This window comes from Eucyclogobius newberryi, unplaced genomic scaffold (assembly GCF_026437365.1).
Source record: "Eucyclogobius newberryi isolate DKJ021-1_F unplaced genomic scaffold, fEucNew1.0.hap1 SCAF_21, whole genome shotgun sequence".
Classification (NCBI taxonomy): Eukaryota; Metazoa; Chordata; class Actinopteri; order Gobiiformes; family Gobiidae; genus Eucyclogobius; species Eucyclogobius newberryi.
The window spans coordinates 18,861,492-18,887,107 of NW_027315846.1; the positions used below are offsets into that span (position 1 = coordinate 18,861,492).

Sequence of the window (25,616 nt, forward strand, 5' to 3'; positions counted from 1 at the left end):
GCTCCTGCCTGTCTCTCTCCTGCCTGTCTCTCTCCTGCTGCTCCTGCCTGTCTTTCTCCTGCTGCTCCTGCCTGTCTCTCTCCTGCCTGTCTCTCTCCTGCCTGTCTCTCTCCTGCTGCTCCTGCCTGTCTCTCTCCTGCTGCCCCTGCCTGTCTCTCTCCTGCTGCTCCTGCCTGTCTCTCTCCTGCTGCTCCTGCCTGTCTCTCTCCTGCTGCTTCTGCCTGTCTCTTTCCTGCTGCTCCTGCCTGTCTTTCTCCTGCTGCTCCTGCCTGTCTCTCTCCTGCTTGTCTCTCTCCTGCTGCTCCTGCCTGTCTCTCCTCCTGCTCCTGCTTGTCTCTCCTCCTGCTGCTCCTGCCTGTCTCTCCTCCTGCTGTTCCTGCTTGTCTCTCTCCTGCTGCTCCTGCCTGTCTTTCTCCTGCTGCTCCTGCCTGTCTCTCTCCTGCTGCTCCTGCCTGTCTCTCCTCCTGCTGCTCCTGCCTGTCTCTCCTCCTGCTGCTCCTGCCTGTCTCTCCTCCCGCTGCTCCTGCCTGTCTCTCCTCCTGCTCCTGCCTGTCTCTCCTCCTGCTGTTCCTGCCTGTCTCTCTCCTGCTCCTGCTTGTCTCCCTCCTGTTGCTCCTGCCTGTCTCTCCTCCTGCTGTTCCTGCTTGTCTCTCTCCTGCTGCTCCTGCCTGTCTCTCTCCTGCTCCTGCTGGTCTCTCTCCTGCTGTTCCTGCCTGTCTCTCTCCTGCTGCTCCTGCCTGTCTCTCTCCTGCTGCTGCTCCTGCCTGTCTCTCTCCTGCTGCTCCTGCCTGTCTTTCTCCTGCTGCTCCTGCCTGTCTCTCTCCTGCCTGTCTCTCTCCTGCTGCTCCTGCCTGTCTCTCCTCCTGCTGCTCCTGCCTGTCTCTCCTGCTGCTGTTCCTGCTTGTCTCTCTCCTGCTGCTCCTGCCTGTCTCTCTCCTGTCTGTCTCTCTCCTGCTGCTCCTGCCTGTCTCTCTCCTGCTGCTGCTCCTACCTGTCTCTCTCCTGCTGCTCCTGCCTGTCTCTCTCCTGCTGCTGCTCCTGCCTGTCTCTCTCCTGCTGCTCCTGCCTGTCTTTCTCCTGCTGCTCCTGCCTGTCTCTCTCCTGCCTGTCTCTCTCCTGCTGCTGCTCCTGCCTGTATCTCTCCTGCCTGTCTCTCTCCTGCTGCTGCTCCTGCCTGTCTCTCTCCTCCTGCTGCTCCTGCCTGTCTCTTCTGCTGTTCCTGCTTGTCTCTCCTCCTGCTGCTCCTGCCTGTCTCTCTCCTGCTGCTCCTGCCTGTCTCTCTCCTGCTGCCCCTGCCTGTCTCTCTCCTGCTGCTCCTGCCTGTCTCTCTCCTGCTGCCCCTGCCTGTCTCTCTCCTGCTGCTGCTCCTGCCTGTCTCTCTCCTGCTGCTCCTGCCTGTCTCTCTCCTGCTGCTCCTGCCTGTCTTTCTCCTGCTGCTCCTGCCTGTCTCTCTCCTGCCTGTCTCTCTCCTGCTGCTCCTGCCTGTCTTTCTCCTGCTGCTCCTGCCTGTCTCTCTCCTGCTGCTCCTGCCTGTCTCTCTCCTGCTGTTGCTCCTGCCTGTCTCTCTCCTGCTGCCCCTGCCTGTCTCTCTCCTGCTGCTGCTCCTGCCTGTCTCTCTCCTGCTGCTCCTGCCTGTCTCTCTCCTGCTGCTCCTGCCTGTCTTTCTCCTGCTGCTCCTGCCTGTCTCTCTCCTGCCTGTCTCTCTCCTGCTGCTCCTGCCTGTCTTTCTCCTGCTGCTCCTGCCTGTCTCTCTCCTGCCTGTCTCTCTCCTGCTGCTCCTGCCTGTCTCTCTCCTGCTGCCCCTGCCTGTCTCTCTCCTGCTGCTGCTCCTGCCTGTCTCTCTCCTACCTGTCTCTCCTCCTGCTGCTCCTGCCTGTCTCTCTCCTCCTGCTGCTGCTGCCTGTCTTTCTCCTGCTGCTCCTGCCTGTCTCTCTCCTGCCTGTCTCTCCTCCTGCTGCCCCTGCCTGTCTCTCCTCCTGCTGCCCCTGCCTGTCTCTCTCCTGCTGCCCCTGCCTGTCTCTCTCCTGCCTGTCTCTCCTCCTGCTGCCCCTGCCTGTCCCTCTCCTGCCTGTCTCTCCTCCTGCTGCTCCTGCCTGTCTCTCCTGCTGTTCCTGCTTGTCTCTCCTCCTGCTGCTCCTGCCTGTCTCTCTCCTGCCTGTCTCTCTCCTGCTGCTCCTGCCTGTCTCTCTCCTGCCTGTCTCTCTCCTGCTGCTCCTGCCTGTCTCTCTCCTGCTGCCCCTGCCTGTCTCTCTCCTGCTGCCCCTGCCTGTCTCTCTCCTGCTGCTCCTGCCTGTCTCTCTCCTGCCTGTCTCTCTCCTGCTGCTGCTCCTGCCTGTCTCTCTCCTCCTGCTGCTCCTGCCTGTCTCTCCTGCTTTTCCTGCTTGTCTCTCCTCCTGCTGCTCCTGCCTGTCTCTCTCCTGCCTGTCTCTCTCCTGCTGCCCCTGCCTGTCTCTCTCCTGCTGCCCCTGCCTGTCTCTCTCCTGCTGCCCCTGCCCTTCTCTCTCCTGCTGCCCCTGCCTGTCTCTCTCCTGCTGCCCCTGCCTGTCTCTCTCCTGCTGCCCCTGCCTGTCTCTCTCCTGTTGCCCCTGCCTGTCTCTCTCCTGCTGCCCCTGCCTGTCTCTCTCCTGCTGCTCCTGCCTGTCTCTCTCCTGCCTGTCTCTCCTCCTGCTGCCCCTGCCTGTCTCTCTCCTGCTGCCCCTGCCTGTCTCTCTCCTGCTGCCCCTGCCTGTCTCTCTCCTGCTGCCCCTTCCTGTCTCTCTCCTGCTGCCCCTGCCTGTCTCTCTCCTGCTGCTCCTGCCTGTCTCTCTCCTGCCTGTCTCTCTCCTGCCTGTCTCTCTCCTGCTGCTCCTGCCTGTCTCTCTCCTGCTGCCCCTGCCTGTCTCTCTCCTGCTGCTCCTGCCTGTCTCTCTCCTGCTGCTCCTGCCTGTCTCTCTCCTGCTGCTTCTGCCTGTCTCTTTCCTGCTGCTCCTGCCTGTCTTTCTCCTGCTGCTCCTGCCTGTCTCTCTCCTGCTTGTCTCTCTCCTGCTGCTCCTGCCTGTCTCTCCTCCTGCTCCTGCTTGTCTCTCCTCCTGCTGCTCCTGCCTGTCTCTCCTCCTGCTGTTCCTGCTTGTCTCTCTCCTGCTGCTCCTGCCTGTCTTTCTCCTGCTGCTCCTGCCTGTCTCTCTCCTGCTGCTCCTGCCTGTCTCTCCTCCTGCTTCTCCTGCCTGTCTCTCCTCCTGCTGCTCCTGCCTGTCTCTCCTCCTGCTGTTCCTGCTTGTCTCTCCTCCTGCTGCTCCTGCTTGTCTCTCTCCTGCTGCTCCTGTCTGTCTCTCTCCTGCTGCTCCTGCCTGTCTCTCTCCTGCTCCTGCCTGTCTCCCCTCCCGCTGCTCCTGCCTGTCTCTCCTCCTGCTCCTGCCTGTCTCTCCTCCTGCTGTTCCTGCCTGTCTCTTTCCTGCTCCTGCTTGTCTCCCTCCTGTTGCTCCTGCCTGTCTCTCCTCCTGCTGTTCCTGCTTGTCTCTCTCCTGCTGCTCCTGCCTGTCTCTCTCCTGCTCCTGCTGGTCTCTCTCCTGCTGTTCCTGCCTGTCTCTCTCCTGCTGCTCCTGCCTGTCTCTCTCCTGCTGCTGCTCCTGCCTGTCTCTCTCCTGCTGCTCCTGCCTGTCTTTCTCCTGCTGCTCCTGCCTGTCTCTCTCCTGCCTGTCTCTCTCCTGCTGCTCCTGCCTGTCTCTCCTCCTGCTGCTCCTGCCTGTCTCTCCTGCTGCTGTTCCTGCTTGTCTCTCTCCTGCTGCTCCTGCCTGTCTCTCTCCTGTCTGTCTCTCTCCTGCTGCTCCTGCCTGTCTCTCTCCTGCTGCTGCTCCTACCTGTCTCTCTCCTGCTGCTCCTGCCTGTCTCTCTCCTGCTGCTGCTCCTGCCTGTCTCTCTCCTGCTGCCCCTGCCTGTCTCTCTCCTGTTGCCCCTGCCTGTCTCTCTCCTGCTGCCCCTGCCTGTCTCTCTCCTGCTGCTCCTGCCTGTCTCTCTCCTGCCTGTCTCTCCTCCTGCTGCCCCTGCCTGTCTCTCTCCTGCTGCCCCTGCCTGTCTCTCTCCTGCTGCCCCTGCCTGTCTCTCTCCTGCTGCCCCTGCCTGTCTCTCTCCTGCTGCCCCTGCCTGTCTCTCTCCTGTTGCCCCTGCCTGTCTCTCTCCTGCTGCCCCTGCCTGTCTCTCTCCTGCTGCTCCTGCCTGTCTCTCTCCTGCCTGTCTCTCCTCCTGCTGCCCCTGCCTGTCTCTCTCCTGCTGCCCCTGCCTGTCTCTCTCCTGTTGCCCCTGCCTGTCTCTCTCCTGCTGCCCCTGCCTGTCTCTCTCCTGCTGCTCCTGCCTGTCTCTCTCCTGCCTGTCTCTCCTCCTGCTGCCCCTGCCTGTCTCTCTCCTGCTGCCCCTGACTGTCTCTCTCCTGCTGCCCCTGCCTGTCTCTCTCCTGCTGCCCCTGCCTGTCTCTCTCCTGCTGCCCCTGCCTGTCTCTCTCCTGTTGCCCCTGCCTGTCTCTCTCCTGCTGCTCCTGCCTGTCTCTCTCCTGCCTGTCTCTCTCCTGCTGCCCCTGCCTGTCTCTCTCCTGTTGCCCCTGCCTGTCTCTCTCCTGCTGCCCCTGCCTGTCTCTCTCCTGCTGCTCCTGCCTGTCTCTCTCCTGCCTGTCTCTCCTCCTGCTGCCCCTGCCTGTCTCTCTCCTGCTGCCCCTGCCTGTCTCTCACCTGCTGCCCCTGCCTGTCTCTCTCCTGCTGCTCCACGAGTTCAAGTGTTGAGGGGGCGGATAGTTTTGATTTTCTTTACTTCGCTCTTAGCCAATAATGTGGAGGGAGCTGTTGTGCACATCTCAGCTGGCAGACATTTAAAAGGGAGACAGTGCGGCGCTGGAGTAATTTGTATTAAACCCCCTGGCCCCTTTTCTATGGAGCACTCGGTCTCCCACCCAGCAGAGCACAGTCCCGCCAGTGAGGAGTCGACGCGAGAGGGTCCCGCTCATCTGTGAAGGTCCCACCACAGCCCATCACTGCAGGACAGGGACACGGACAAGTGAGTGAGCACTGGGAATCATCTGTTCTACAATTCTGTTATTTTGTGCGCGTTATGGCACGAGACACACGCTAAGAGTGTTTTAATGCGCCTATCAAAACATCAGCATTTGAAAATGATCAAGAGAGTGTTTTTATATGGAACGTTGTGCTTTTGTCTGTAAACTTAAAGTGATCTCCCCATGTGCTGCTTGTGTTTGGTTATGGCAACACGTTTTTCTCTCATTCTGTGCGTAATCACGATATCACCTGTAAATAACAACAATAATAATAATGATAATAATAATAACGATAATAATAATAATAGTAATAATAATTATGATAATTGTTATTAATAATAATAATGCTGAATTCCGCAGGATGGCCAGCTCCACTCGTGTGCTCTGCAGTGTGGTTTTCATCATTGGCTTGATCTCCTCTCCCGCGGTCTCAAAAAGAAACCGTGGATCACAAGGCGCCGTCCCTCATCCGGACAAGAACAACCCAAACGAATCGGAGCAGCAGCCTCACCCTCCTCCTCCGGCGGGCTCAGGCACCCACCAGAGACACAGCTCGTCCTCTCCAGCCGACGAGGTGCTGGAGTCCAGCCAAGAGGCGCTGCACGTCACCGAGCGCCAGTATTTGAAGCGCGACTGGTGCAAGACGCAGCCGCTGAAACAGACGATCCACGAGGAGGGATGCGTGAGTCGGACCATCATCAACCGCTTCTGCTACGGACAGTGCAACTCCTTCTACATCCCCAGACACATCCGCAGGGAGGAAGGTGCGTTCCAGTCCTGCTCCTTCTGTAAACCCAAGCGCTTCACCACCATGACGTTCACGTTGAACTGTCCTGACCAACAGCCGCCCACCAAGAAGAAGCGCATCCAGCGCGTCAAGCAGTGCCGCTGCATCTCCATAGATCTGGACTAGAGCCACGTGCGCGCGGACAGGACACACGTCTGATTTCACTGGAAACCAAACGTTTCCTTTCATCTTTGTCTGTAACTCCAGCCGGAGACATTTCACAGCTCTGCACGGGAATAGAACGCCAGTTGGAATGATTTTACGCATTACGCACGGCTTTGAATCCAATAGATCTGCACGTCCCTGGTTTATATAATGCTGTGATAAGAACACTCACTACAGGAATAGTTTCTGTGTTGTCGATTTGATTATAATATATATATATATATATATATATATATATATATATATATATATATATATATATATATATATATATATATATATATATATATATATATATATATATATATATATAGTTTTAAAGGTGTTTCCACTGTGTGGAATAAGACGGACTAGTTTTACTCCGAATGTAACTTTAATCGTATGTGATTGAGTGAAGCCCAGCATATCCCAATATTATGTTCATTCTATTTTTGTAAGGCACTTGTATCATGCAGAGGACTTAGGTCCTTTTGTTCAGTTGGTCCTCACATTACATCTGTACAATGCAAGGAGATGTATGATGTAACTAGAATTATGGGTACTTTCTTGGATTAAATTATCTACTAAATAATACATTTTGCATATTGTATATAATTTAATTTACACACCTTCAGTTAAAGCTAAAGATGTGCCTTCAGATCCGTTTTCAGGCACATTCAGCATTGCCTTTTTGGTAAGAAAAATGTTAGGCTTCATTGGCATTTGAATACCCGATTTTCCACATATGAATACTACATATTGTGATTGTATAGTAGGAACCATTCCATATTGTCTACTGTCCCTGTGACATTTTGTCAAATGTACATGTGTGTGTCCAAAATAAGACTACATAATAATGAAAGAACAGAATCAAATAAAAAACACATGCTCTATTATAATTCACATTCCTAAAAACAAAGTCAACTTTAAATAAACTTCCAGGAACTAGTTTTACTGTCTCCAACACAACCTGGAATGCTTCAGAGTTGAAGAGTCTGGCTGTAATATGAATCATACTCCTTTTTGGTTCATAAATTAATACTGACGTGTGTTGGGTTCCTGGACTTAGGCCTAATTACAATGTGGACAGCAATATGGCACACACTTTCTAATGGAGCAAATAAAATGTAAAACAAAAGTTGGTTCATGTCCAGTAGTTTATTATTGAAATTTAAAACAATTCCATAAAAGAACAGAGCACCTATTTGAGTGACTGAAGGTTGCCGAGAGACAAAGAGGTCATTACCGTCATAACCCTGCTTCTTCACAATGAATTCATTGCTATTCATTTTAAGTGTCCAATAGTTTGAAAATGAATTTGTCACCGTATGATTGGAACGTGTCTGATTAAAGGTGCTCATTTAAAGCAAAGCAGAACCTCCCTTTCCCCACGTGTGAAGAGAAAACACTTTCCTCCATAAATAAATAAACCCAGGCTCTTAAAAATACAATAACCTCGTATGTGAATAAATATATATCTCTCATTTGCACTGCGCCACTGGCAACATCAACATTAAACATCCCATAAAAATATGGAACACTGTGATTGACATTTTCAAGCAAAAAATAAAACCCTTTTGTACAAATAATAGATTCAGGAATGGTTATTTTTTTATCTGTTCGAATAAAATACACAAAAATAAAACTTTCTACGCGCTCCTGGAAGCATTAAGCATAAGAATAAAGAAAAGTAGGCCCTTGCATAGGAAATGCGTGCTAATATAAAGTAATGCACACAGTAGCATTACAGAGGAGTTATAGTGCGCTACAGCTACTGCAAGCAAAAAGTGCAACTGTGCCGGACATCATCCACACCAGGTCTGAACCGCTCTAGTTTTGGGGGACGAGAGAGTCAGATCTACAAACAGTAATTCTATGGCTTCATCTGAACAGTCTGAGCAGCTTCTACAACATGGCATACTTACACTGTTAATGGGCCATGATGAACGTAATGCATCTGCAGTGTAAAGGAGGAGAAGCCCACACTCAGATTATGGAGTACAGTAGTAATAGTGGTCCTGTCCTCGCTGACCCCTGGTGACTGTTCACAGCTGGTCACTCAGGGGTCACATCAAGCTGGATGAATGAGGTTGACCTCTGAACTGTAAGACATTTTTTTCCCCCCAACATCAGACATGCGTTATTCCACTTAGCAGCGCTTGTATCTAAACTTTTAGAGTCATATCAAAAGTTCAAAAGTGATGTCCATCGCTGTAGTGAGGCAGAAGGGCAGTAGATGTGTTGTTAATCTGTTCCAGAGTCTGTTGTTTGAGGCAGGTAATAAGTGTAAACGTATGTGATGTTAAACAATCCAGTCCAACTCAATAGCTCAGCTGGATGACACGCCGGCTTCCTTCTGCCGCAGCCGCTCTTTCTGTTGAAAAAAGGCAAGGAACAGTCACAACACACACCCAGAGCAGTAAGTCGTGTGCACATGTATGTCTGCTCACTTTAGAGCCAACTGATCTGTTTCATATCGCTATTATGAGAAGTAATTTGGAAACTGTCTTTATAGTAAAATAATACAAATAAAGTTGGATATGACTGAGTGGCGAGGTACTTACCAGGCTGTTGGCGTTGACCTTTTTGGTTTCAACATGCTTATCTGCAGTGATCTTCTTAATGTTTTCTTGAGCCTCCATTAACCTATGAGCAAAGTAGTTTAAAATTACCCCATTTGGAGAAAAGGGTTGAAAACCAACATTTTATCTTATCTTTATCTTAAGATATATCTGTGTAGGATATTATTAGTTTCACTCCGTCGCCACACTGGTAAAGCACTGGTGCTTTATGTAAATGTACATTTAAATGGATCTTGGCGGCTCACTTCTTAGACCAAACCACATAAGTGTGCCACTACACATAAAACTAAAAGTGAAAATATTCACATTCTCTTTTTTGATTCATAGTGGCCTAATGGGAAGCAATAATAATTCAGTAGTTTATTTGAGTATTTCATTTTTTAATCTGAGCCTTGTGCTATTTTGATCACATAAACAGCGTCTTTTGTTCATGTGACTTTTTGTTGTGCTTTGGAATCTTCAGAGTTCATTTACATATACTGATTATATTCAGATCACGGTAATAACGATATAAAATATAGCACATAAACAGCAGTATGATGAGCACAAGCAGGGCTCCTGCATCATTACAGTGTTTATCCGCTCTCCCATAACATGCCGCCTTTAGGAGCCTCAGTCACATCAGAGGGCAGTAAAGGCAGCGAGGCGGTCAGGAGGGTCTGCAGCAGCTCAGAGGAATGCCTGCCCAAACACACGCCCCGGGTCAAAGGCAGCATCATAAATCCAGGCCCAGGGCTGAGGCCTCAGGACCTCTGGTCCGACGGCCTCCCGCCCAGGGTTCATTAGAAAGCAGCTTCTGCACATCAGCGCTCAGCGATTACAGGGACTGTGTCTGGTGGAGACTCACGCGCACTGACAGAAACTATTACTTCAATTTGTCTCTGAGCAACAACACAATGTTTTCTAAATATGATGTGTTCACGTTCAATAATTTGGATACTTTTTTCAAATGTATACATTTTGCCCTTTAGTACGGTAAGTGTGAGTGTGGCAATTTAAAAAAATAAATAAATAATAAAATTAAATAAATAAATTAAATAATTTGCATCATATGAAGAATATTAGTATTTTGATATTAGTACTTTATATTTTTTAAATGCCTGTAGATGAAATGTTAGGCTTTTTTTGGCAAGTATCTAATTACATATAGATCATTATTTAATTTTAGTTATTGTAAACCACAATATCAATTGATTTCTTGTTCAAAACTGCAGAACTAATGGGCCCAGACTCTTCTTAGTGGCACTTCACCATAGCAAACAGTGGATTTTCATTTACTGTTATTGATTGTTGAAAATTGCCTATGTGACATTTTTTTAATCCTACTGGTTTGACCCGGAGTGGGTGGAGATAGGGGGTAAGTTAAAACAGACACTCGAATCTAAAATTCAGGAAGTACAGGAATAAATTGAAATGCAACTCATCCGAGTTAATGATGAGGGAACATTATTATAAATGGTTCAAAGCTCATGAAAGTGGATTTGACACAATACGTCCCCTTCTGTTCAGTGTGGGGAATATACTAAAAGAATGGCTTTTAACTAATCATCGCCTTTATGATATTACATGACAGCAAATGGAATACGGTTTTCTGAACTGAAGTATTAACATAAACCAGCTCACTTCTCCTTGGAGATGTTTTTGCTCTGTTTCTTCCATGTGTTCTTGAAGTCGTTGCAGAATTCAAACCACAGCATGAAGATGTGGTTGGGGGTCACCTCCTTATCTCCTGCTTTGGCCTTTAACCCAAAGTAGTTTGCCATGTCCAGGAACCTGCAAGTAAACAAGCAAATATTCATGTTAACACCAAACAATACTATATATAACAAATGAAGAGTTGAAGAGGAGGTTTGCATCTTCTTCCCATAATGCTGTGGGGCAGCACCAGGACACACACAGCCCAGACTCCAAATGCAAATGCAAACGCACAGGAAAGGAAGCTTCTGTAATGTCTGGCTCATGATAAAGAGGACAGGTGTGAACACAGTAAGATCTGTTTTCTTCTTCGTTGGTTTATGTATTATTCTTAGTAACTACATCTGAAATCTCCAGACGAACACATGGGGTCTGCTCCCACCCTTCAGCCAACACACCAAACACTGTCAGAGCCGTGATGAACTGGAGAGACGTTTGTGACGCACACACTGCAGAACACCATCTATAAATAATAATAAAGAATAATAAAGAATAATAATCTTATTATGGGATAATGTTGTGTTATTAAGATGATTTGGTCATTTTTATAATAAATATCAGAAGCAAAATTCACATTTGTTAAACCTACTCGATCACAAGGTCACTTCTCTATTCATCCAACCAATTCACTAAATCTGCATATCAATATTGTGATGCCATTTCAAACCAAGCAATAAATTTGGATGGGTAAATTGTAAAAAAAATTGAGATAAAATAAATGTTTTTTTTTGAAAACGTAAACCACATTTGAGTAATTTCACAATTCAATTAAAAAATGAATATGAAGCAAGTAGGGAGAGGACAAGACGAAGTTTCCTCAAGACGAGACAGAAAATGAAGTCCACGACAATGAGACAAGAAGAGATATTGACATAATTCATAACAAATAAATTAGTTCAGTTCACAATTTTGTATTAATTTTATTAAAAAAAAATTCCGTCATTGCAGCACTGCTTTTTGGATGCGCGTATTTCCAGGGAAGCGGTGTAACTCACCAGTGCTTAATCTTATTTTTAGTCCACATGGAAAAAATCCTGCAAGATAATTTTCCTCGTGTGTGCGACATTATCTTGCAAGATCTTGTAGCACGAGATCTTGTCCCATCCCCAGAAGCAACATATAGTCTGGACTCTAATTCATCTCCTCTGACGATTATGGACAAGTTAATAATTCTCTGATTTTGTAAACCTTTGCATCATATTTGATTTACATTTTATGCAAGCCAACTAATTGAGAATATAATTTTGTTTATAAGCAAAATGAACAATATGCTGGCCAGACGCTCGGACCATAGCCTGCTTCCCATTTCCTGAAGATGCCGTCATTTCGCTGGATGCTTGGAGAGTGCAGCGCAGTAGATCATTCCTACAGAAGAGGAGGCAGCAGGAACAAAGGCGTTTGGATGTTTTTTGGACAGAGCACTTTCCGCAGGTACAGATCTGTCTCCACCGCTATGACACGACCAACTCCTCTCTATCAGCTCTCCTCTCAACCCCGGGTCAATGGGTCAAAATGTACACAAATCAAAGCGTTTCACTTCTATTCTTGAGAAGACTATTCACGCGAAACAGATGCGGACAAAAGCTAAACAAAATCAGGAGGAAATCAGTTCATTTGCGAGTGGGTCGTGGACAATTAGGCTCGCATACAAACAGGTCCGCACTTTAGTAATGCGCCTTATGATGCCATTGCCGTGAGAAGCTTTACTGCGGTCGGCATTCTTCACTGACAGCTATAAAAAAAGAGTCATTACAAAAGCACAAGCGCCCGTGAGAATGAGGCGAATCTTTGGCCAGGCAAGGCGGCATTCCTCTGCTTCCTCAGTCAAAAGAATACAGGGGACAGCGCAGAGGGGACTGGATGGATGATAAATGGCTACGTACGGGGCGAGGATGCGTCCAAAGTTGAACCAGAGCCAGATCGGGGCAGAAATATTGAGAAAAACAGATGAAAGAGAGTGGAAACACAAACCAAACCGCCGAGATCTTGCAAGTCAATTTTTATGAGCCAAAAATGTGCCTTACTGCCAAATGTCGATAAATAAATGTAAGAAATTGCAGAAGGTAAGCCTGTGTGAGATTTATGATGTCATGATGAGAATATTGACGCTAGGGCTGTCGCGGTTAAACAATTTCCCTAAACTTTGCGTCCCTCAGCACCAAGGTTTGCGGTATATGCGGTATCGCCCATAGACCCATAATAATGCATGGACATTGAATAATAGCAACTAAAAGTAACAGCAGGCATAAGTGGCATGTGTACATCATGTGTACATCATGGCCAAAAATATGCAAACAAAAGGCATCTTGAAAAGCTCACAGCTGATTCTCATGTTGTTTCCCTTTTGTTTTCCACATATACGACACAGATGCACAACACGCACTTATCTCTTTACATCACATCCACTCTGTTTGGCTGCATATTCTCACTGGATTTTCACCATATTTACTACCACTAATTGATGAGATTGATTTATAGCCAAATTAAAACTCTCGTCTGCTCGAGACACGCGCCAAGTCTGATGGCAGAACACTGTGAACGTTTTCTTAAAAAGGCAGATGGTGTAAAAACATATTTCATCATTAAACAAATACATTTGGCCGGGCATGTGTGCGAAACTTCATTCAAATATAAAATGTGTTTTACTGCGGTCACTTGAGCCCGTTTGCGGTTTGGTGAGAATAGCACGATATTGCAATATTGCAGCTACCGCGACAGCTCTAATTGAAACTTTTATCATACAACAAAATACTTTAGTAGTTAATTATCTATATTGAGCGATAGATGTGTTTATTATTCAATCCTCAAAAGCCAAAAATAAAATTACATTTGAAAAATATTGAGCCTTCAAAATATATTGTTCAATCCATCATTTTTAACACTCTGAGTAATACTACCAAGCGAGAGGAAGACTGTCACAATAATAAAAGTATTTGTAAAAAAAACACATATTGTTAGAATGAGAACATTACGAGATGTGAGTGATGTTACGCAAAAGCTCTCCCGCTCCTTCTCCACTCCTGACCTTGAGCATTGTAAAGCCCGTGCATCCTCCTGAGGCTAAAGCGGACATATTCAGTAGCACTAAGTATGTGTTGTCTATGTCCTCATTAACACTGGACACCATCACCAGAGCCACTGCTGCCACCGGGCCTGCTGCTGCCGATTTGTCATCCGCACAGATGTGAGAGCCCACCCAGGGCCCGAGAGCCCGCTGACGCCCATATTCATCAACGGTGTGTCACTTTTATGAGGTGGCTCTGTGGGAACGGCCCCCTCCCTCCTGCTCGGCCCTCTGCAGCCAGCCCGGCCGAACAGTCCTCTCTTTATTTCAATTAGAGGAAAAGTTCATTAACGCAAAGGTGCACTGGGCCGCAAAGTGCTTTTGATCAATATTCACCTCAAGTTCAATGCCTTGATGTTGCAGTGTCACTCAAGACTGTCAGACTCCTCACAACTCATTTATGTCTTCACTGTATGATTTGACACATACGAGGGAATAAAGTGTTGGATCTCAGGTTGAAAAGGTGCAGAAAAGTCATTTTTTTTGGAAATTTGATAAAATATCCAATGGGAAATTTCTCTTTTCAACATAATTTTTGATAATATAACTCCCAACCCCTTTCATACAATTAAATAATTAATACAATAAGTGCCCTTCTGTCAGTTGGGATTGTGAAAGCAGATATTGAAGTGTGTTCAGCATAAATTCAGGTTTTTCTGCCTCTGTACATCACTCCTTTCCAGTACTTTCCCCGTTTATTCCCAAAATAAACATTCCAGGTAATTCCCATAAAATTTTGCAACCTAGTTGCGTTAGCGGCTATTTGCATGCCACTGCTACGTTGATGTAAACTCCGAAGACTCATTTTGAGACTTGTGTTGTGTTTTAACAAAGACTAGCCAAAAAAAATAGACACGACACTTCAGTTCAGACAAAAGGCTTTGTTGTGTTTGATTTCCTGTGGAACAAACAAATGAGCACACTTCGTACCAATCTCAAGCCTGGATAAATGTATGTCAGTTATGTATAATCATAGCAGTGCATACAGTAAAAATAGATAAATAGAAAGAATCATCCCTAAGCGACTCTTCTGGCCTTAAACACGACCATGAAACAAAACAGTCTAGAACCTTCTCTGAATTATGGTATTGTCCAGAATAATCATCCTCCAAATTGTTTATAGTTCCCATTTTCTTGTGTCCGGCCTCATTCGCTTTCTCCTTTATGTGCTTTCGGTGATTTATTTTGGAAGCAGGAGAGCTACAATTTAAAGCAAACAATTGCGCTCCCCGTCCAAACAAGGCAAAAAAATAAAAATCGTCTGGCTTTGTTTGCACGTTACACCATCTTTTTCCAATATGAAATGTTCCAGATATGATTTGGTTTGAACATAAGCGCAGCGGCTGCCAGTGTGTCTCGCGCCCATAAATCAGGCGCGCTGGAGGACTCTGGAGAGGCCCCAGTATAAAACATGGCAGATAAGAGGGATCGGAGGAGTGGGGAAGAAGCACAGGGTGTCCAGCCCTGAACGCACTGCACTGCATGTGGCGGGCGCGCAGCGATACTGCCCATTTATCTTTATGGTTAAGCACTACAAGAGTAGATTTCACTTCTAATCAAAGAAACACCAATGACAATTTGAGCTTAGTTGTCATCATAAAGAGAAAATGGGAAATTCTACTTAGGACAGTGCCTCTGGTGGTAACTGAGGGATGAGCAGTTTACAATCGTACATCTAACAAGAGAGTGGGAATAGTTCTAAGTTAGAGATGAGGGCCAAAAATATGGGGGTTGATTTTGTTTTACAAAAAAAAAGTAATCCTGGGGGACTGTAAACTCCACAATATAAATTGTGATATATACAATGTTTACACTCATAACTGCCTTACCTTTTGTGTGCAGCATTGAGTCGGTCCTCTTCAGTCAAGTGGTCCGTCTGAGCTGTGAGCAGAGAAACACATTACTGTAGACAGGATAGTTAAGGACATGACAAACCACAAACACAACTCCTATTCACACTGGAGTGTTGTCCATTTGGGGGCGCTACCTCGAGGATGCACCTGCTGAGGTTCGCTGAGGTGTCACAGAGGGAAATAAGCCCTCAGTAATACATGGCCCTTGTGAATGCATTGACACATGGAGTGAGTGGATGTGTCTACATACATGTAAGAATCAGAAGGGTTTGTGAAGGCTTCTGTGTGCTGCTGCCATGTAAAAGTGTCTAAATGCAAGGCAGATGTGAGCGGTGGGCCAGACTGAGGTGCAAGAATTTATCTAGGGCCAGAGTGAGCCTGTGATCTCAGATTTATAGCATTTTTCCAGATTCATCCTTTTTACAATGATGGGGGACCTTTTTCTGCTGTAAGATTTAAGAGGTGGAAGTCTCCAAAAAATGGTTCAAAGGCAGGTTTGGGGGTCTATTGGGAGAAGGTGAGCTTAAGCCACTGAGCGTCTTGGACACTTTTTTTTTTTTTTAAACATGTGAGGTAATGATGTCTGGCCAGTGAGAGGGAGGGGCTGTGGCCAGTGGCATTGGTCCCAGCGGGGGTGGGCCTGGCGCCTGAGGTCCCCTCTGGTGGGACTAAGCAGAGGTGGGACAGCGGCCCACTGCTCCACGGAGGGGCTGAGGATGTGTGAAGTTTCTCTCCCCCGCGCGCACCGTGTAAACATGAAACCAGTAGTCGCTAACTAGAAAGTTATGAGACGTGCATGCTGAGCGGGACAGTAAATTAGGGCTTTAAAACTCTGACACACTTTTCCAAAAGGCGGCTTGAACCTAGCAGCCAGATAACAAAGTGATGCAGTCCATTGTACAGAACTGTGTCTGCAGTCTAGGGTAATATCACATTTTTGTGTAACAATTACTGTGAAAAAATAAACTCCATAACTTTCATGATTACTGAGACCATGACCGAACTGTGAACTCTTATATTTTCTTATAATCTTATATTTTCTTTCATTCCCATTGTCTAACACCTTACTATTCCTCAAGTTGTGACCAGCTTTACAATATCAACCTTTCTAAATGACAAAATTAAGTTAATTTGACAAAGACAGCAAGATAAAGTATTTTACATAATATGCATTTTTTGTCTGTCTGGAGTTTGAATAAAGATACATTTTGCTTTTAAAATTGTCACTATTCAGGTTACAATATAATCGTAAGAACTAAAAAAAAATCTGTATTTTTCATCTTTAAGTCTATATTGTGACCTGAATCATCTTGGCATTCAAGTGGAGTCATTGTCAAACATGCATGGACACACGGAAGTCACAGAGAAATACAAAAATATAACCAAAAGTATTTGATGTTCATCCTTAGCTTGGAAAGTAGTGACCAAAACAAACAGGCCAGCTGAAGCTATCCTCAACCTAGAATATGGAATTCACTAAGTTGAGTTTAGGGCTGTAGGTCTTAGTCTTAGTCAATCAATAAAAAAATCATTATATTTTTATGGACCACAGCAGAAAAGAGAAGGAATGGCATGAGTTAGCTGAAGCTTTGAAAGCACTCGACTTTCACTCGACTAACACAGGTCTTTAGTCGACCAAGAATTTCTTGATTCGACTACAGCCCTTATCGAGTCGAGTTAGACAAATCACGGTTTATTCACCTTAAATTCATCTGTGAGTAAAAGTCATTGTAAGTGGAGGCAAGAATATCCAACATCCATCCTCTGACAAGATAGAAGAACACAGATGCATGCAGTGACTTTTATGGATGAGCAAGCAGACTTGGGGATAACATTTTTACGCAAAAGTGAAAAAAACAACAACAAAAAAAAACCTGCAAGGGTTGGATTTGAACCCCAGTCTCCCGCATGAAGGGCAGGCCTATGCTACTGAGCTAAACTCCCATACCTGTAAAACACAAATTAGTGATGTGACCAGAGGCTTAGCTACAAACAAAGATAGTTTTTAAGTCAGTTTGAAACTTGGCGCTGCTGTTGCTTCACTTCTCCTCTGCACATGTTCAGTTAGGGCAGAACTTGCAAACATACAAGATTCCCACACAGCGTGGTTTGAGCATAGATCCATAGGTTTGAGGCTGTGTGGTCCTCAGAGCGCATGTGCAGACCCCTAAAAGAAGCTGCTGTCCGCTCTGGTTCTAAAAGCTCATGTTAGAGAGCGGAGCATGAACAGGCTTCTGAACACGGCCACAAAATGAAAAGTGGCGGGAGAAGAACAACCAAGCTTCCTGCGCAGTATTGCTCAGCGGCCACTGAAAGACACCATGACATCCAGCCACGCTTCAGAAGCAGAAGGGAGGGGAAAACAGACTTATTTGGATACTTTTTGGAACTATTTAAATATAGTGGTGATTATAAAGAATTATTGTTGAACATTGAATAGTTACGCAGAAGGTAGATACTGGTGTATGCAAGCTCTTATCCCATCTCTCCCAGCCAATTTTTTTAAAAGGAAGAACTCTGGATCTAAGCCTGGGGCAGACTTTGTGAATCTGACCTCAACTTTCGCAGGAGACCATCATTAACAACATCCGATTATTATTGCGTTACAATACCGGCTCTACGTCACTGACCTCCATCTGAAAAGAGGGGCAGCCTATTATAGTCTGAGTCACTGACAGCTCGGAAGTGTGAGTGTGCATGGGACAACACATGCTGAGCTCCAAAAATGACACTTAACAAAGCGATTAGGAGCCAGAATTTGTTTTCAATTAGCCATGATATGCTCCGGACAAAGAGAAACACGTCTGCCAGAACATCCCCAGCAGTCTCAATGAGGGAAGAAAGGTAGTTGATTAAACATTGCAACATGGCACAGTCTTTGTCTTGGTTAAAAATAGAAAGGCAAAATACATTCCGACAATCCATTCAAACAAAATCGGATTAAAAATGAAAACGGTCTAAAAATAATGAGGGAAAGTTCTCCAAGTTTCAAACAGAACAATAGCAAACGGATTCCTACAACATAATGGATGAGTGGTTTGAGGCGTTGGACGTGGGAGGGGTTACGGGGGGGTAGAGTCGTTTAGGTTCACCTGCGGCACCCGCTGCGAGACACTCCACGGGACAGATATGGGTCAGCACAATGTGGAAACGCATACGGCTTTGTACATTTACTGGGCGCTGTACGATCGGATGTATTGCACAATGTAGTGTCATATATTACGCAATTCTCAAACAAATGTTATATGGCGGTTTGAGTTGCAATTTAGGTTTTCTAATCATCAATATGCGTATGGAAGACTGTGATGTGAACTAATACAACTATCAGAGAACATGTTTGGTTAGAAGAGAATATTTTGTGGTGACAAAGGACAGATTATGACCATTCAATTTGTAATTTCAATTTGATTTCAGCACTATTGTGATACCTATAGTAGGACTGGAACTTTCAAATCCACCTTTTTTGAACAATTTACAAGTGAAATGATTATTTCTTGTTTATTAAGGTTTTAGAAATGTTTACCAAATAAAAAGGTTGAAATACGGTGAATGAAAGCTTCTAGAAAACATTAAATATGACAACTAAATATGATTTACATTTGTTTAATAGTTGACTAGTCACGATTATTCAAATTAATCATTGCAGCCCTACCTAAAAGAAGTAATGGTCTAAAATAATGAATATTTAATTTAAATGTTTTTTTAAGGATTAATAACAACTGTGTTAGTTTGAACAAGAACTCAGTACAAATGTAGTTGATATTAAATCATAACATAATTTGATTTGAATATTACAGTTAATATTTTTTATCATCTCAAAATTATTACAAAAAATTGACTAAAAATGGACTAAAAATGGACATTGGGATATTTCTACACTTTTTTGAGTAATTTTACACTCTCTTCACATTTGTCTGATACTTAAACTTCAAGTAACATTAAAATGAAAGAAAAATGGCTGTTGGATTGACAAAATATCTTCATATTTATCATCCAAAACCTGAATATCACACCTAGTTGAGACAGACAAAGGCAGATGTGAAAAGTGCCGCGGCGCCTTTGACTTGACAGTGAGATGGTCCTGAATCCAGACGTGGTGTGTGGTTATACTTGAACAAACTGATCCCATATTTGTCTCCGTCTCTGATCATACAACTGCACACCACGTACCTCTTTGTCATAATTAGTAAAGGAATAGAAGAACTGTCCGGAGATGAATCACGCAACAGTCCCGAGTTTAACATCACACTGAAGTCCACTTTGATTCTAGATTACTTCACTTTGTAACACGATATGTGCTTGTATATATTAGACAAGTTAGAATACTGGAAAGTGTTATTCTTAGTGGCAGGGTCTTTGAGTTCACAACCCATCGCAGCAAAGGCAAACCAAACAAATCATTACAAAAGTTTCCTATTAATAATAACTGTTCAATGTGTGTAGCATATGTATAGTAGTGGTAATTTACCTGAGTGGGCCTATGTCTGTGATGAGTCAGACTTTAAGAGCTGCCTGGCCGTGCTTTGAAGTGAGAACTGTTGCTTTGTTTTGCCTTTTGAAGTCATGGAATCATCACGAACAATGATTACGCACCTCGCCGTTCACCAGCGGCACCGCACCAAGGAATTCCATTTATGAAGTACGGCTTTACAAGTATTCCCCCGGACAGTTTATGCTCAAGATGTGGCTCTGCACACAACAGTCGCTATGTAGCCAATGGCGACTGCATATTAGGCTTTAAATCCTGTGATACTTGCCACAGCTGTTAGAGGGATTAACAAAGATAAATGAACAATAACATGGCATATTGTCCGTCCAAGAATACATGATGCAAAAACAGGCCTGGTGTGCACAAACAAACAACTATTCAGGAATCAAACGAAATGGCGAAAAGACATGTGGATGCAATTTTTGGATTAAACTCATATAAAAACCTATGTTTCACTCTTGTCTTGAGATGAAATTCAAATATTGTGCTATTATTGAGTGAGATGAATAAAGAAGCACTGGACAAAAGTAGAGCCTATTTTCAACCAGAGCAAGCAGCAATATCTCAGAGTCCACCGAAGACGTCCATATAATAACTATGTTCCAGATTAGGGAAGGGAAGGTGGAGGTGTGCCTTTCCCAGCCCAACAAGTAGTAATAGTGGGTCTTGATAATGCATAATAGTGTAGTAAACTGCCAAAGAAAACAGCCATGTTTAAAAGGTCACCATCGGTGGAGCAGAAAGTGAGATGGTGTTAACTCCAAACACAAGGGCACAACAGATGGAGTTTGGCTTCCACGTTTTAGTAGACTGCATACTTGGTTCTGCAGTAACTTGTAACCCTCAAAATAGCAAGACTAATTATTTAAGAGTAACTTGCACATGAACTGAAATATTATGCCCAAAGAGAACTAGTCATTGCAGTGTTCAGACAGAAGTTCGTTTGTCTCATTTGAGTCTAGTCCATGTCCTGGTGGTCCAAGCTCTGATCCACTGAGTCCAGCAACTCTTTACAAGGCTTCCACTAGAGGAGTCCTGCAGGCTTTATGGCTGTCCGGAGTACATGGAGACATGTTAGGGGCAATGTGATCCTTTCTACGGGCCTGTACTCTGGTGTCCTCATGCTGTCTTACTGCGGACCCAGACGCCCTCTCCCAGCGTGGCCAAACACACACACACTCAGCCGACTGCCTGACACGGCAAAAACATTATTATAGCAGCGCCTTTTTAAAAGATCCATGTTCGATGTCTAAGGGAAAGGGGCTTTTGCGTTTTATTAAAAAGGTGTATCATGATAAATTAAACATTACTTATCATATACAGTGTTGGCAGGAAAGAATACTTTAAAATGCACGTAGTTACAGAAAACAGAATAACTATCATACTCATGACATATATATGTACCAGAATTGTTACTAAAGATTTCCTGGCACTGAAACTCAAAGAATCAACAAAAAGACGCTTACCAGCACTAATGAAGCCCTCCATCTTGGATTTGAAGGGCTGAATATGTTCCTCTGAAGAGTTGCGACAAACTTTTTCCACATTCTTCTCACAGGCTGTTGGATACAGAAAATGAAGGACATGAGAATCATCATTTTCAATTTTATTCAAAACCATACAAATTTGGGTTTCTTTGGGGCTTCATTAGGTATTTATTACAGTCTGAAATGGACATGCTAAACCATACATTTTAAATGTCTCTCTTTTTCCTTTTCTTAGGAAATATTAAAAAACAAACAAAGGGAAACATAAGAGCATAGTTTATGAGCTTTATGTAAAATTACAAAACACAAACCATGCTTTTCCAAACATAAATATTTACAGCAAAGAGCCACACTTTTACTGCAAGATCATCTATTACATTTCCATATGTACTATATAAATTTATACATGGCCAATAAAAAGTCATAAACACCTTTCAAAGTGGAAAATAACTTTGACATCAAAGATTGTGCATTTCCATATCTCACACCTACGTGGTGTATTGACATGGCCCCAAACACAAACCATAAAACATTATTAAACACATGTTGCTGGTCGTCCATTGACATCAGCTGCTTTTTTAATAGTCCCCATTTCATTAGATACATATCAGTTGATTTTTTGTGACTATGTTGTTATTGCTTCTATGTAATTAATTTATATTAGGCAAAAGTCAAGCCAAGAACTCATTTAGAGTGTAGCGCACATGGCTGATGATCAGTCTTTACGGTGCCAAAGCATCCAACTCATGCTCAGAGGAAACAGCGACAGCCCTGATCCTGCTCCTTCCCACTGTAAGCCCCCGCACAAACAAGCTGCAAGTCATTAATGGCAGTCATAAATACCTTCACTTTCTTATGAGAGCATAGCTAAATAGTGGAGCAACACAACAAGAGCATTAACAAGTCCACGGAGCCACCTCGGTCTGCTGCGTCACCGCTGTAAGGGGTGACGGCTTCTCACGCTCAGACATCACTGCACCTGCAGATGAACTACACTCGTTTTTATGGATCGTTTGACCAAACGGATGAGGATGAACAAAACATTAAACTACAAACAATATGAATGCAAGACCTATTGATTACTCATACAGGTACTGGTGCAGACAGGAAACTGAGGTGTGACATGTTTGGTGGTTACAAAGCTGTAAACATGAAGACTACTTAAAATTATTATTAAGGCAGGTATTGTTATATTTAAAATTTTGTCCTCAGTATCAGTATCTTCTAGTGAACCGTGTATATACATTTTTTTCTCTCTTTATTTGCAATTCCTTTTTATGAAAACATATCAGAGAATTATAGGGCGTCATTATACATATAATAGTATAATGTGGTCTAATGTCATAACCATAATTGTGTTGGTTGTAAAAAACAAAATCAGAAAAATACATGTTTCAGTATTTTCCATGTCTGGCTTGTAAAATGGCCAACTTTGATGTATAAGAATGAGCATACGGCTCTACTATGCACTACCAAGACCTCATCAGACATGCACACAAGATAATGGTAGTCTGGAATCAGGGTTTAAACAGGCTGTGGGGAGCCACAATTTCAGAAAAAAACATTTTTGTGTCTGATAAATGTGCCAGAGACACCTAAGCTTGTCTGCAGACAAACCACACACAATATGTTTCATTTATCATAACAACATACCAGCAATTGCAATTCCTACGTCAACAGTGTAAACAGTGTAAATGTCAAATGATTCAGCACTGCATTTAAAATCTAGTCTTTTTACCAGTGAATCCACAACTTTTTACAAGTTAAACCTTAAAAGATGATATGGAATAATAAATAGTCCATATTTTTCTATTACCCAAACCACGGCCACACCATCTTTGTCTCTGTCTAACACCACAGAACATGACATATGTTGCCGAGATCAGAGTCTGTTCTGTTGTAAAACAGGGCTCAGGCTAAAGGCTGTGCCTGAACCTGACATTAAAAGCCTGTTAAAATCAGTCTACTGTCTGATTTGCCACAGTGATGGATGTCTAACCCGGGACGGAATAAACTACCATCTGCAGCAACAAACTCTTCCCTTCGGTTTTATTTGATCTGCTACTGCCACTGCAATGACAGATGAACCTTTGCCTGAGTATGCAAATGCTATGATTATGACGGGGCCCTAATGGGCAGTAAAGATAAGAAAATGGACTATATGGTTCAGCTGCATATAGTAAGTGGTATGGTGGTCTACAGTAGAGGTTGAGGTGCCTCTGCCCCGACCTAAGGAGCTCACGACAGAGGTCACAACCCTCTCCCCAAACAGGAAACCCCATCAAAAGAGGATCGTGTTTCTGCACAGGCCAGTGAGCGAGAGGGCAGAGGGGGCCAAGAGGACGACCCGCGGCTCCCTACACGGCTCCACACACAGAACATGTCTGCAAGATGACCAAGTATGCTTTAAACGATTTCAAGCATTTAAGCATGCTCTTTTTTGCACTGACTATTTGAAAATGATTCTATGTGGGTTCTGTGCTTCCATATGTAAGTTAAACATTGGCTACATAGACCCTCAAAAATAATTAGAAACAACCATTGCTGAGGTCATTCTAAACACAGATTAGGAAAAGATTAGCATGAAGATTTGTTTCAGTTCTCACCAAACCGCCTGCTCTTTGACCTTGGCTGCAGGGCACTGACCACAGATAAGCTCAAATTCCCTCGGGTGTTAGCGAGTGAAAGTGTGACTCTGATTTTGTCCCTCACCATTTAGATACAGGCTATAATTAGGACCAGTTGCTTTCTTTAGGCTGGTTTATAATAGCTTTGTATAAATATTATTCCTGGAAGCAGTAGAGGATAAAATGGTTAGAGTCATAGGTGGAACTTACCAAACACCCACAGCCAGTGCGTTACCCCTGAGGACTACTGTGCCAGACTGTGCCGCAACAAAACATCAAATGCATTGGCCATTATGTTGCATTTATTGTCCTCAAGTCTTCCATTTTTCCTAATAAATGAATGACAGCTTGAGGTGGGTCTGGCTGCTTTAGTAGACTCTTTGTATTTTGGCCTCAGGTCAAAGAGGAGCGGGCTTTAACAGCGATATGAAACACAGAGACGAGAGCACGCGGCTTATCTAATTGCTTTCACATGCCATATTATTGGTTGATTTAAATAACCACAGACACCAGGGCCACTGCGGGCCATCGCCTTTAACCTCAGCTTGGCCCGGGCCAAGACTGACTGGCTGCATGGTTGGGTTACTCACTCGATTGGCGCCCAACAAGTTACAAGCACAAACTGTGTTCTCTGCTTTCAGCGGAAAGCAATTGAGCCATCAATTTAAGCCACCTATGGTCACAATATTAAATTGCAACTTCAAAGTTTCTTTTCCAAATTAGTTCTGTTTGAAAAACAAAGCTGTATGATAAAGAGAAGGATTTATATTAGGTCTTCGTTGACAATGAAAGTTTATGGCTGAACTTGCGACACGGCTCATCTCTAGGTTCAATCTCAAGAGGTTTGCAGTGAGCAGCAAACTGAGGCTGGGCAATAATCAACAGTCACTCACACTGGACGATCGCCACTCAGCAGCATGGACTACATTGATTTAACAGAACCCTTAATGTACCTTGAAGTCTATGTGTAAATCACTAAACAAAGACCATAAATGGTATATTAGCCTTCTCACTTGTCAGATCCTTCTTGAGCTTCCTGGCATCTTTGGTGAGGTCATCAAACTTCACCTGAGCAGCCAGGAACAAGTCTTGAGGCTCCGGGAGAGGGAAAACACTTTTGTCTGTGCCTGCATGCTGCACACAGAGACAGCACAGAGTCAGTCAGGATATGAGTTCAAATCATACTGGCAGATAGAGGCCTGATCTTACCTTATCAAAGTTACGAAGGTAGTACAAAACCACATAATCTATAAGGTTCATTCGATTGTCCTATAGAAATAAAGATCTAATTATAAGTCAATGTTATTGCTATATTATAAGGGCATGTGGAATACAGTATTTACCCTGCTTTTGACATCTTTGAGTTTAGGTAGGATCTCCAGTCCAAAGCCATCAGCCTGGCCTCTTGTCCTGTTGCCTCCGTTCATATAGTTCCCGAACGCCAAAACAAGACCCAGGACATTACGTAAACTGGTTCCCTCCAGCAGCTCCTGTCAAACATCCACAGAAAGATGTTTTACCAGTTAATAATAATCATCATCATCGTCAAATATTCTAAATTGTCACTCCTCTATTATGAAGACAAATAATGTAATTTGTAATATCAAGTGCCAATATGATTTTAAAATGATGAATATAATTGTATTCTTTCTTAGTCTAGAGACTGGACGTAAAAACTAGAAAACATCCTGGAGCTCCAGTATTATTATGGCAGTAATTTGTTTGTTTGTTCTTACTTCGCAGACATTGGAGACAATCTCCACCTTGCGGCGAATGGAGGCGATTGTGTCAAGGAAGGTGGACTGGAAGATGATGCAGTGAGCGCGGCCGGTGAAGTCTGGAATCTGGGAGAGCTCATAGAGGAACCTGGA

General features: G+C 44.4%; 2 protein-coding genes across 4 annotated transcripts in view; one reads left to right on the top strand and one right to left on the bottom strand.

Moving 5' to 3' along the window:
• Positions 1-4,769: 4,769 nt before the first annotated feature.
• Positions 4,770-6,180, top strand: grem1b (gremlin 1b). 2 transcript variants are annotated; one of them, XM_072457600.1, is made up of 2 exons: positions 4,770-5,019; positions 5,378-6,176. In XM_072457600.1, the coding sequence occupies exon 2, from the start codon at positions 5,379-5,381 to the stop codon at positions 5,928-5,930; it is 552 nt and encodes a 183-aa protein (XP_072313701.1). In that variant the 5' UTR covers positions 4,770-5,019; position 5,378; the 3' UTR covers positions 5,931-6,176. The 2 variants fall into 2 exon arrangements, with proteins under 2 accessions (XP_072313701.1, XP_072313702.1); XM_072457601.1 differs by having other exon boundaries at positions 4,772-5,023; positions 5,378-6,180.
• A 911-nt stretch (positions 6,181-7,091) lies between these two features.
• The window catches only part of LOC140370193 (formin-like), a 44,439-nt gene continuing 25,914 nt past the window's right edge, over positions 7,092-25,616 (bottom strand). For both annotated transcript variants that reach the window (XM_072457230.1, XM_072457231.1), the window contains 9 exons: positions 25,482-25,611; positions 25,089-25,235; positions 24,955-25,014; positions 24,759-24,879; positions 21,098-21,190; positions 15,119-15,170; positions 10,154-10,303; positions 8,513-8,594; positions 7,092-8,322 (listed from right to left, as the gene is read on the bottom strand). In XM_072457230.1, coding sequence (XP_072313331.1) covers positions 8,278-8,322; positions 8,513-8,594; positions 10,154-10,303; positions 15,119-15,170; positions 21,098-21,190; positions 24,759-24,879; positions 24,955-25,014; positions 25,089-25,235; positions 25,482-25,611 — 880 coding nt within the window. In that variant the 3' untranslated portion in view covers positions 7,092-8,277. The remainder of the gene's footprint in view (positions 8,323-8,512; positions 8,595-10,153; positions 10,304-15,118; positions 15,171-21,097; positions 21,191-24,758; positions 24,880-24,954; positions 25,015-25,088; positions 25,236-25,481; positions 25,612-25,616) is intronic.

Bases quoted from the DNA above. Each gene is read 5' to 3' on its own strand.
- grem1b (XM_072457600.1), top strand. From the start codon at position 5,379: ATGGCCAGCTCCACTCGTGTGCTCTGCAGTGTGGTTTTCATCATTGGC.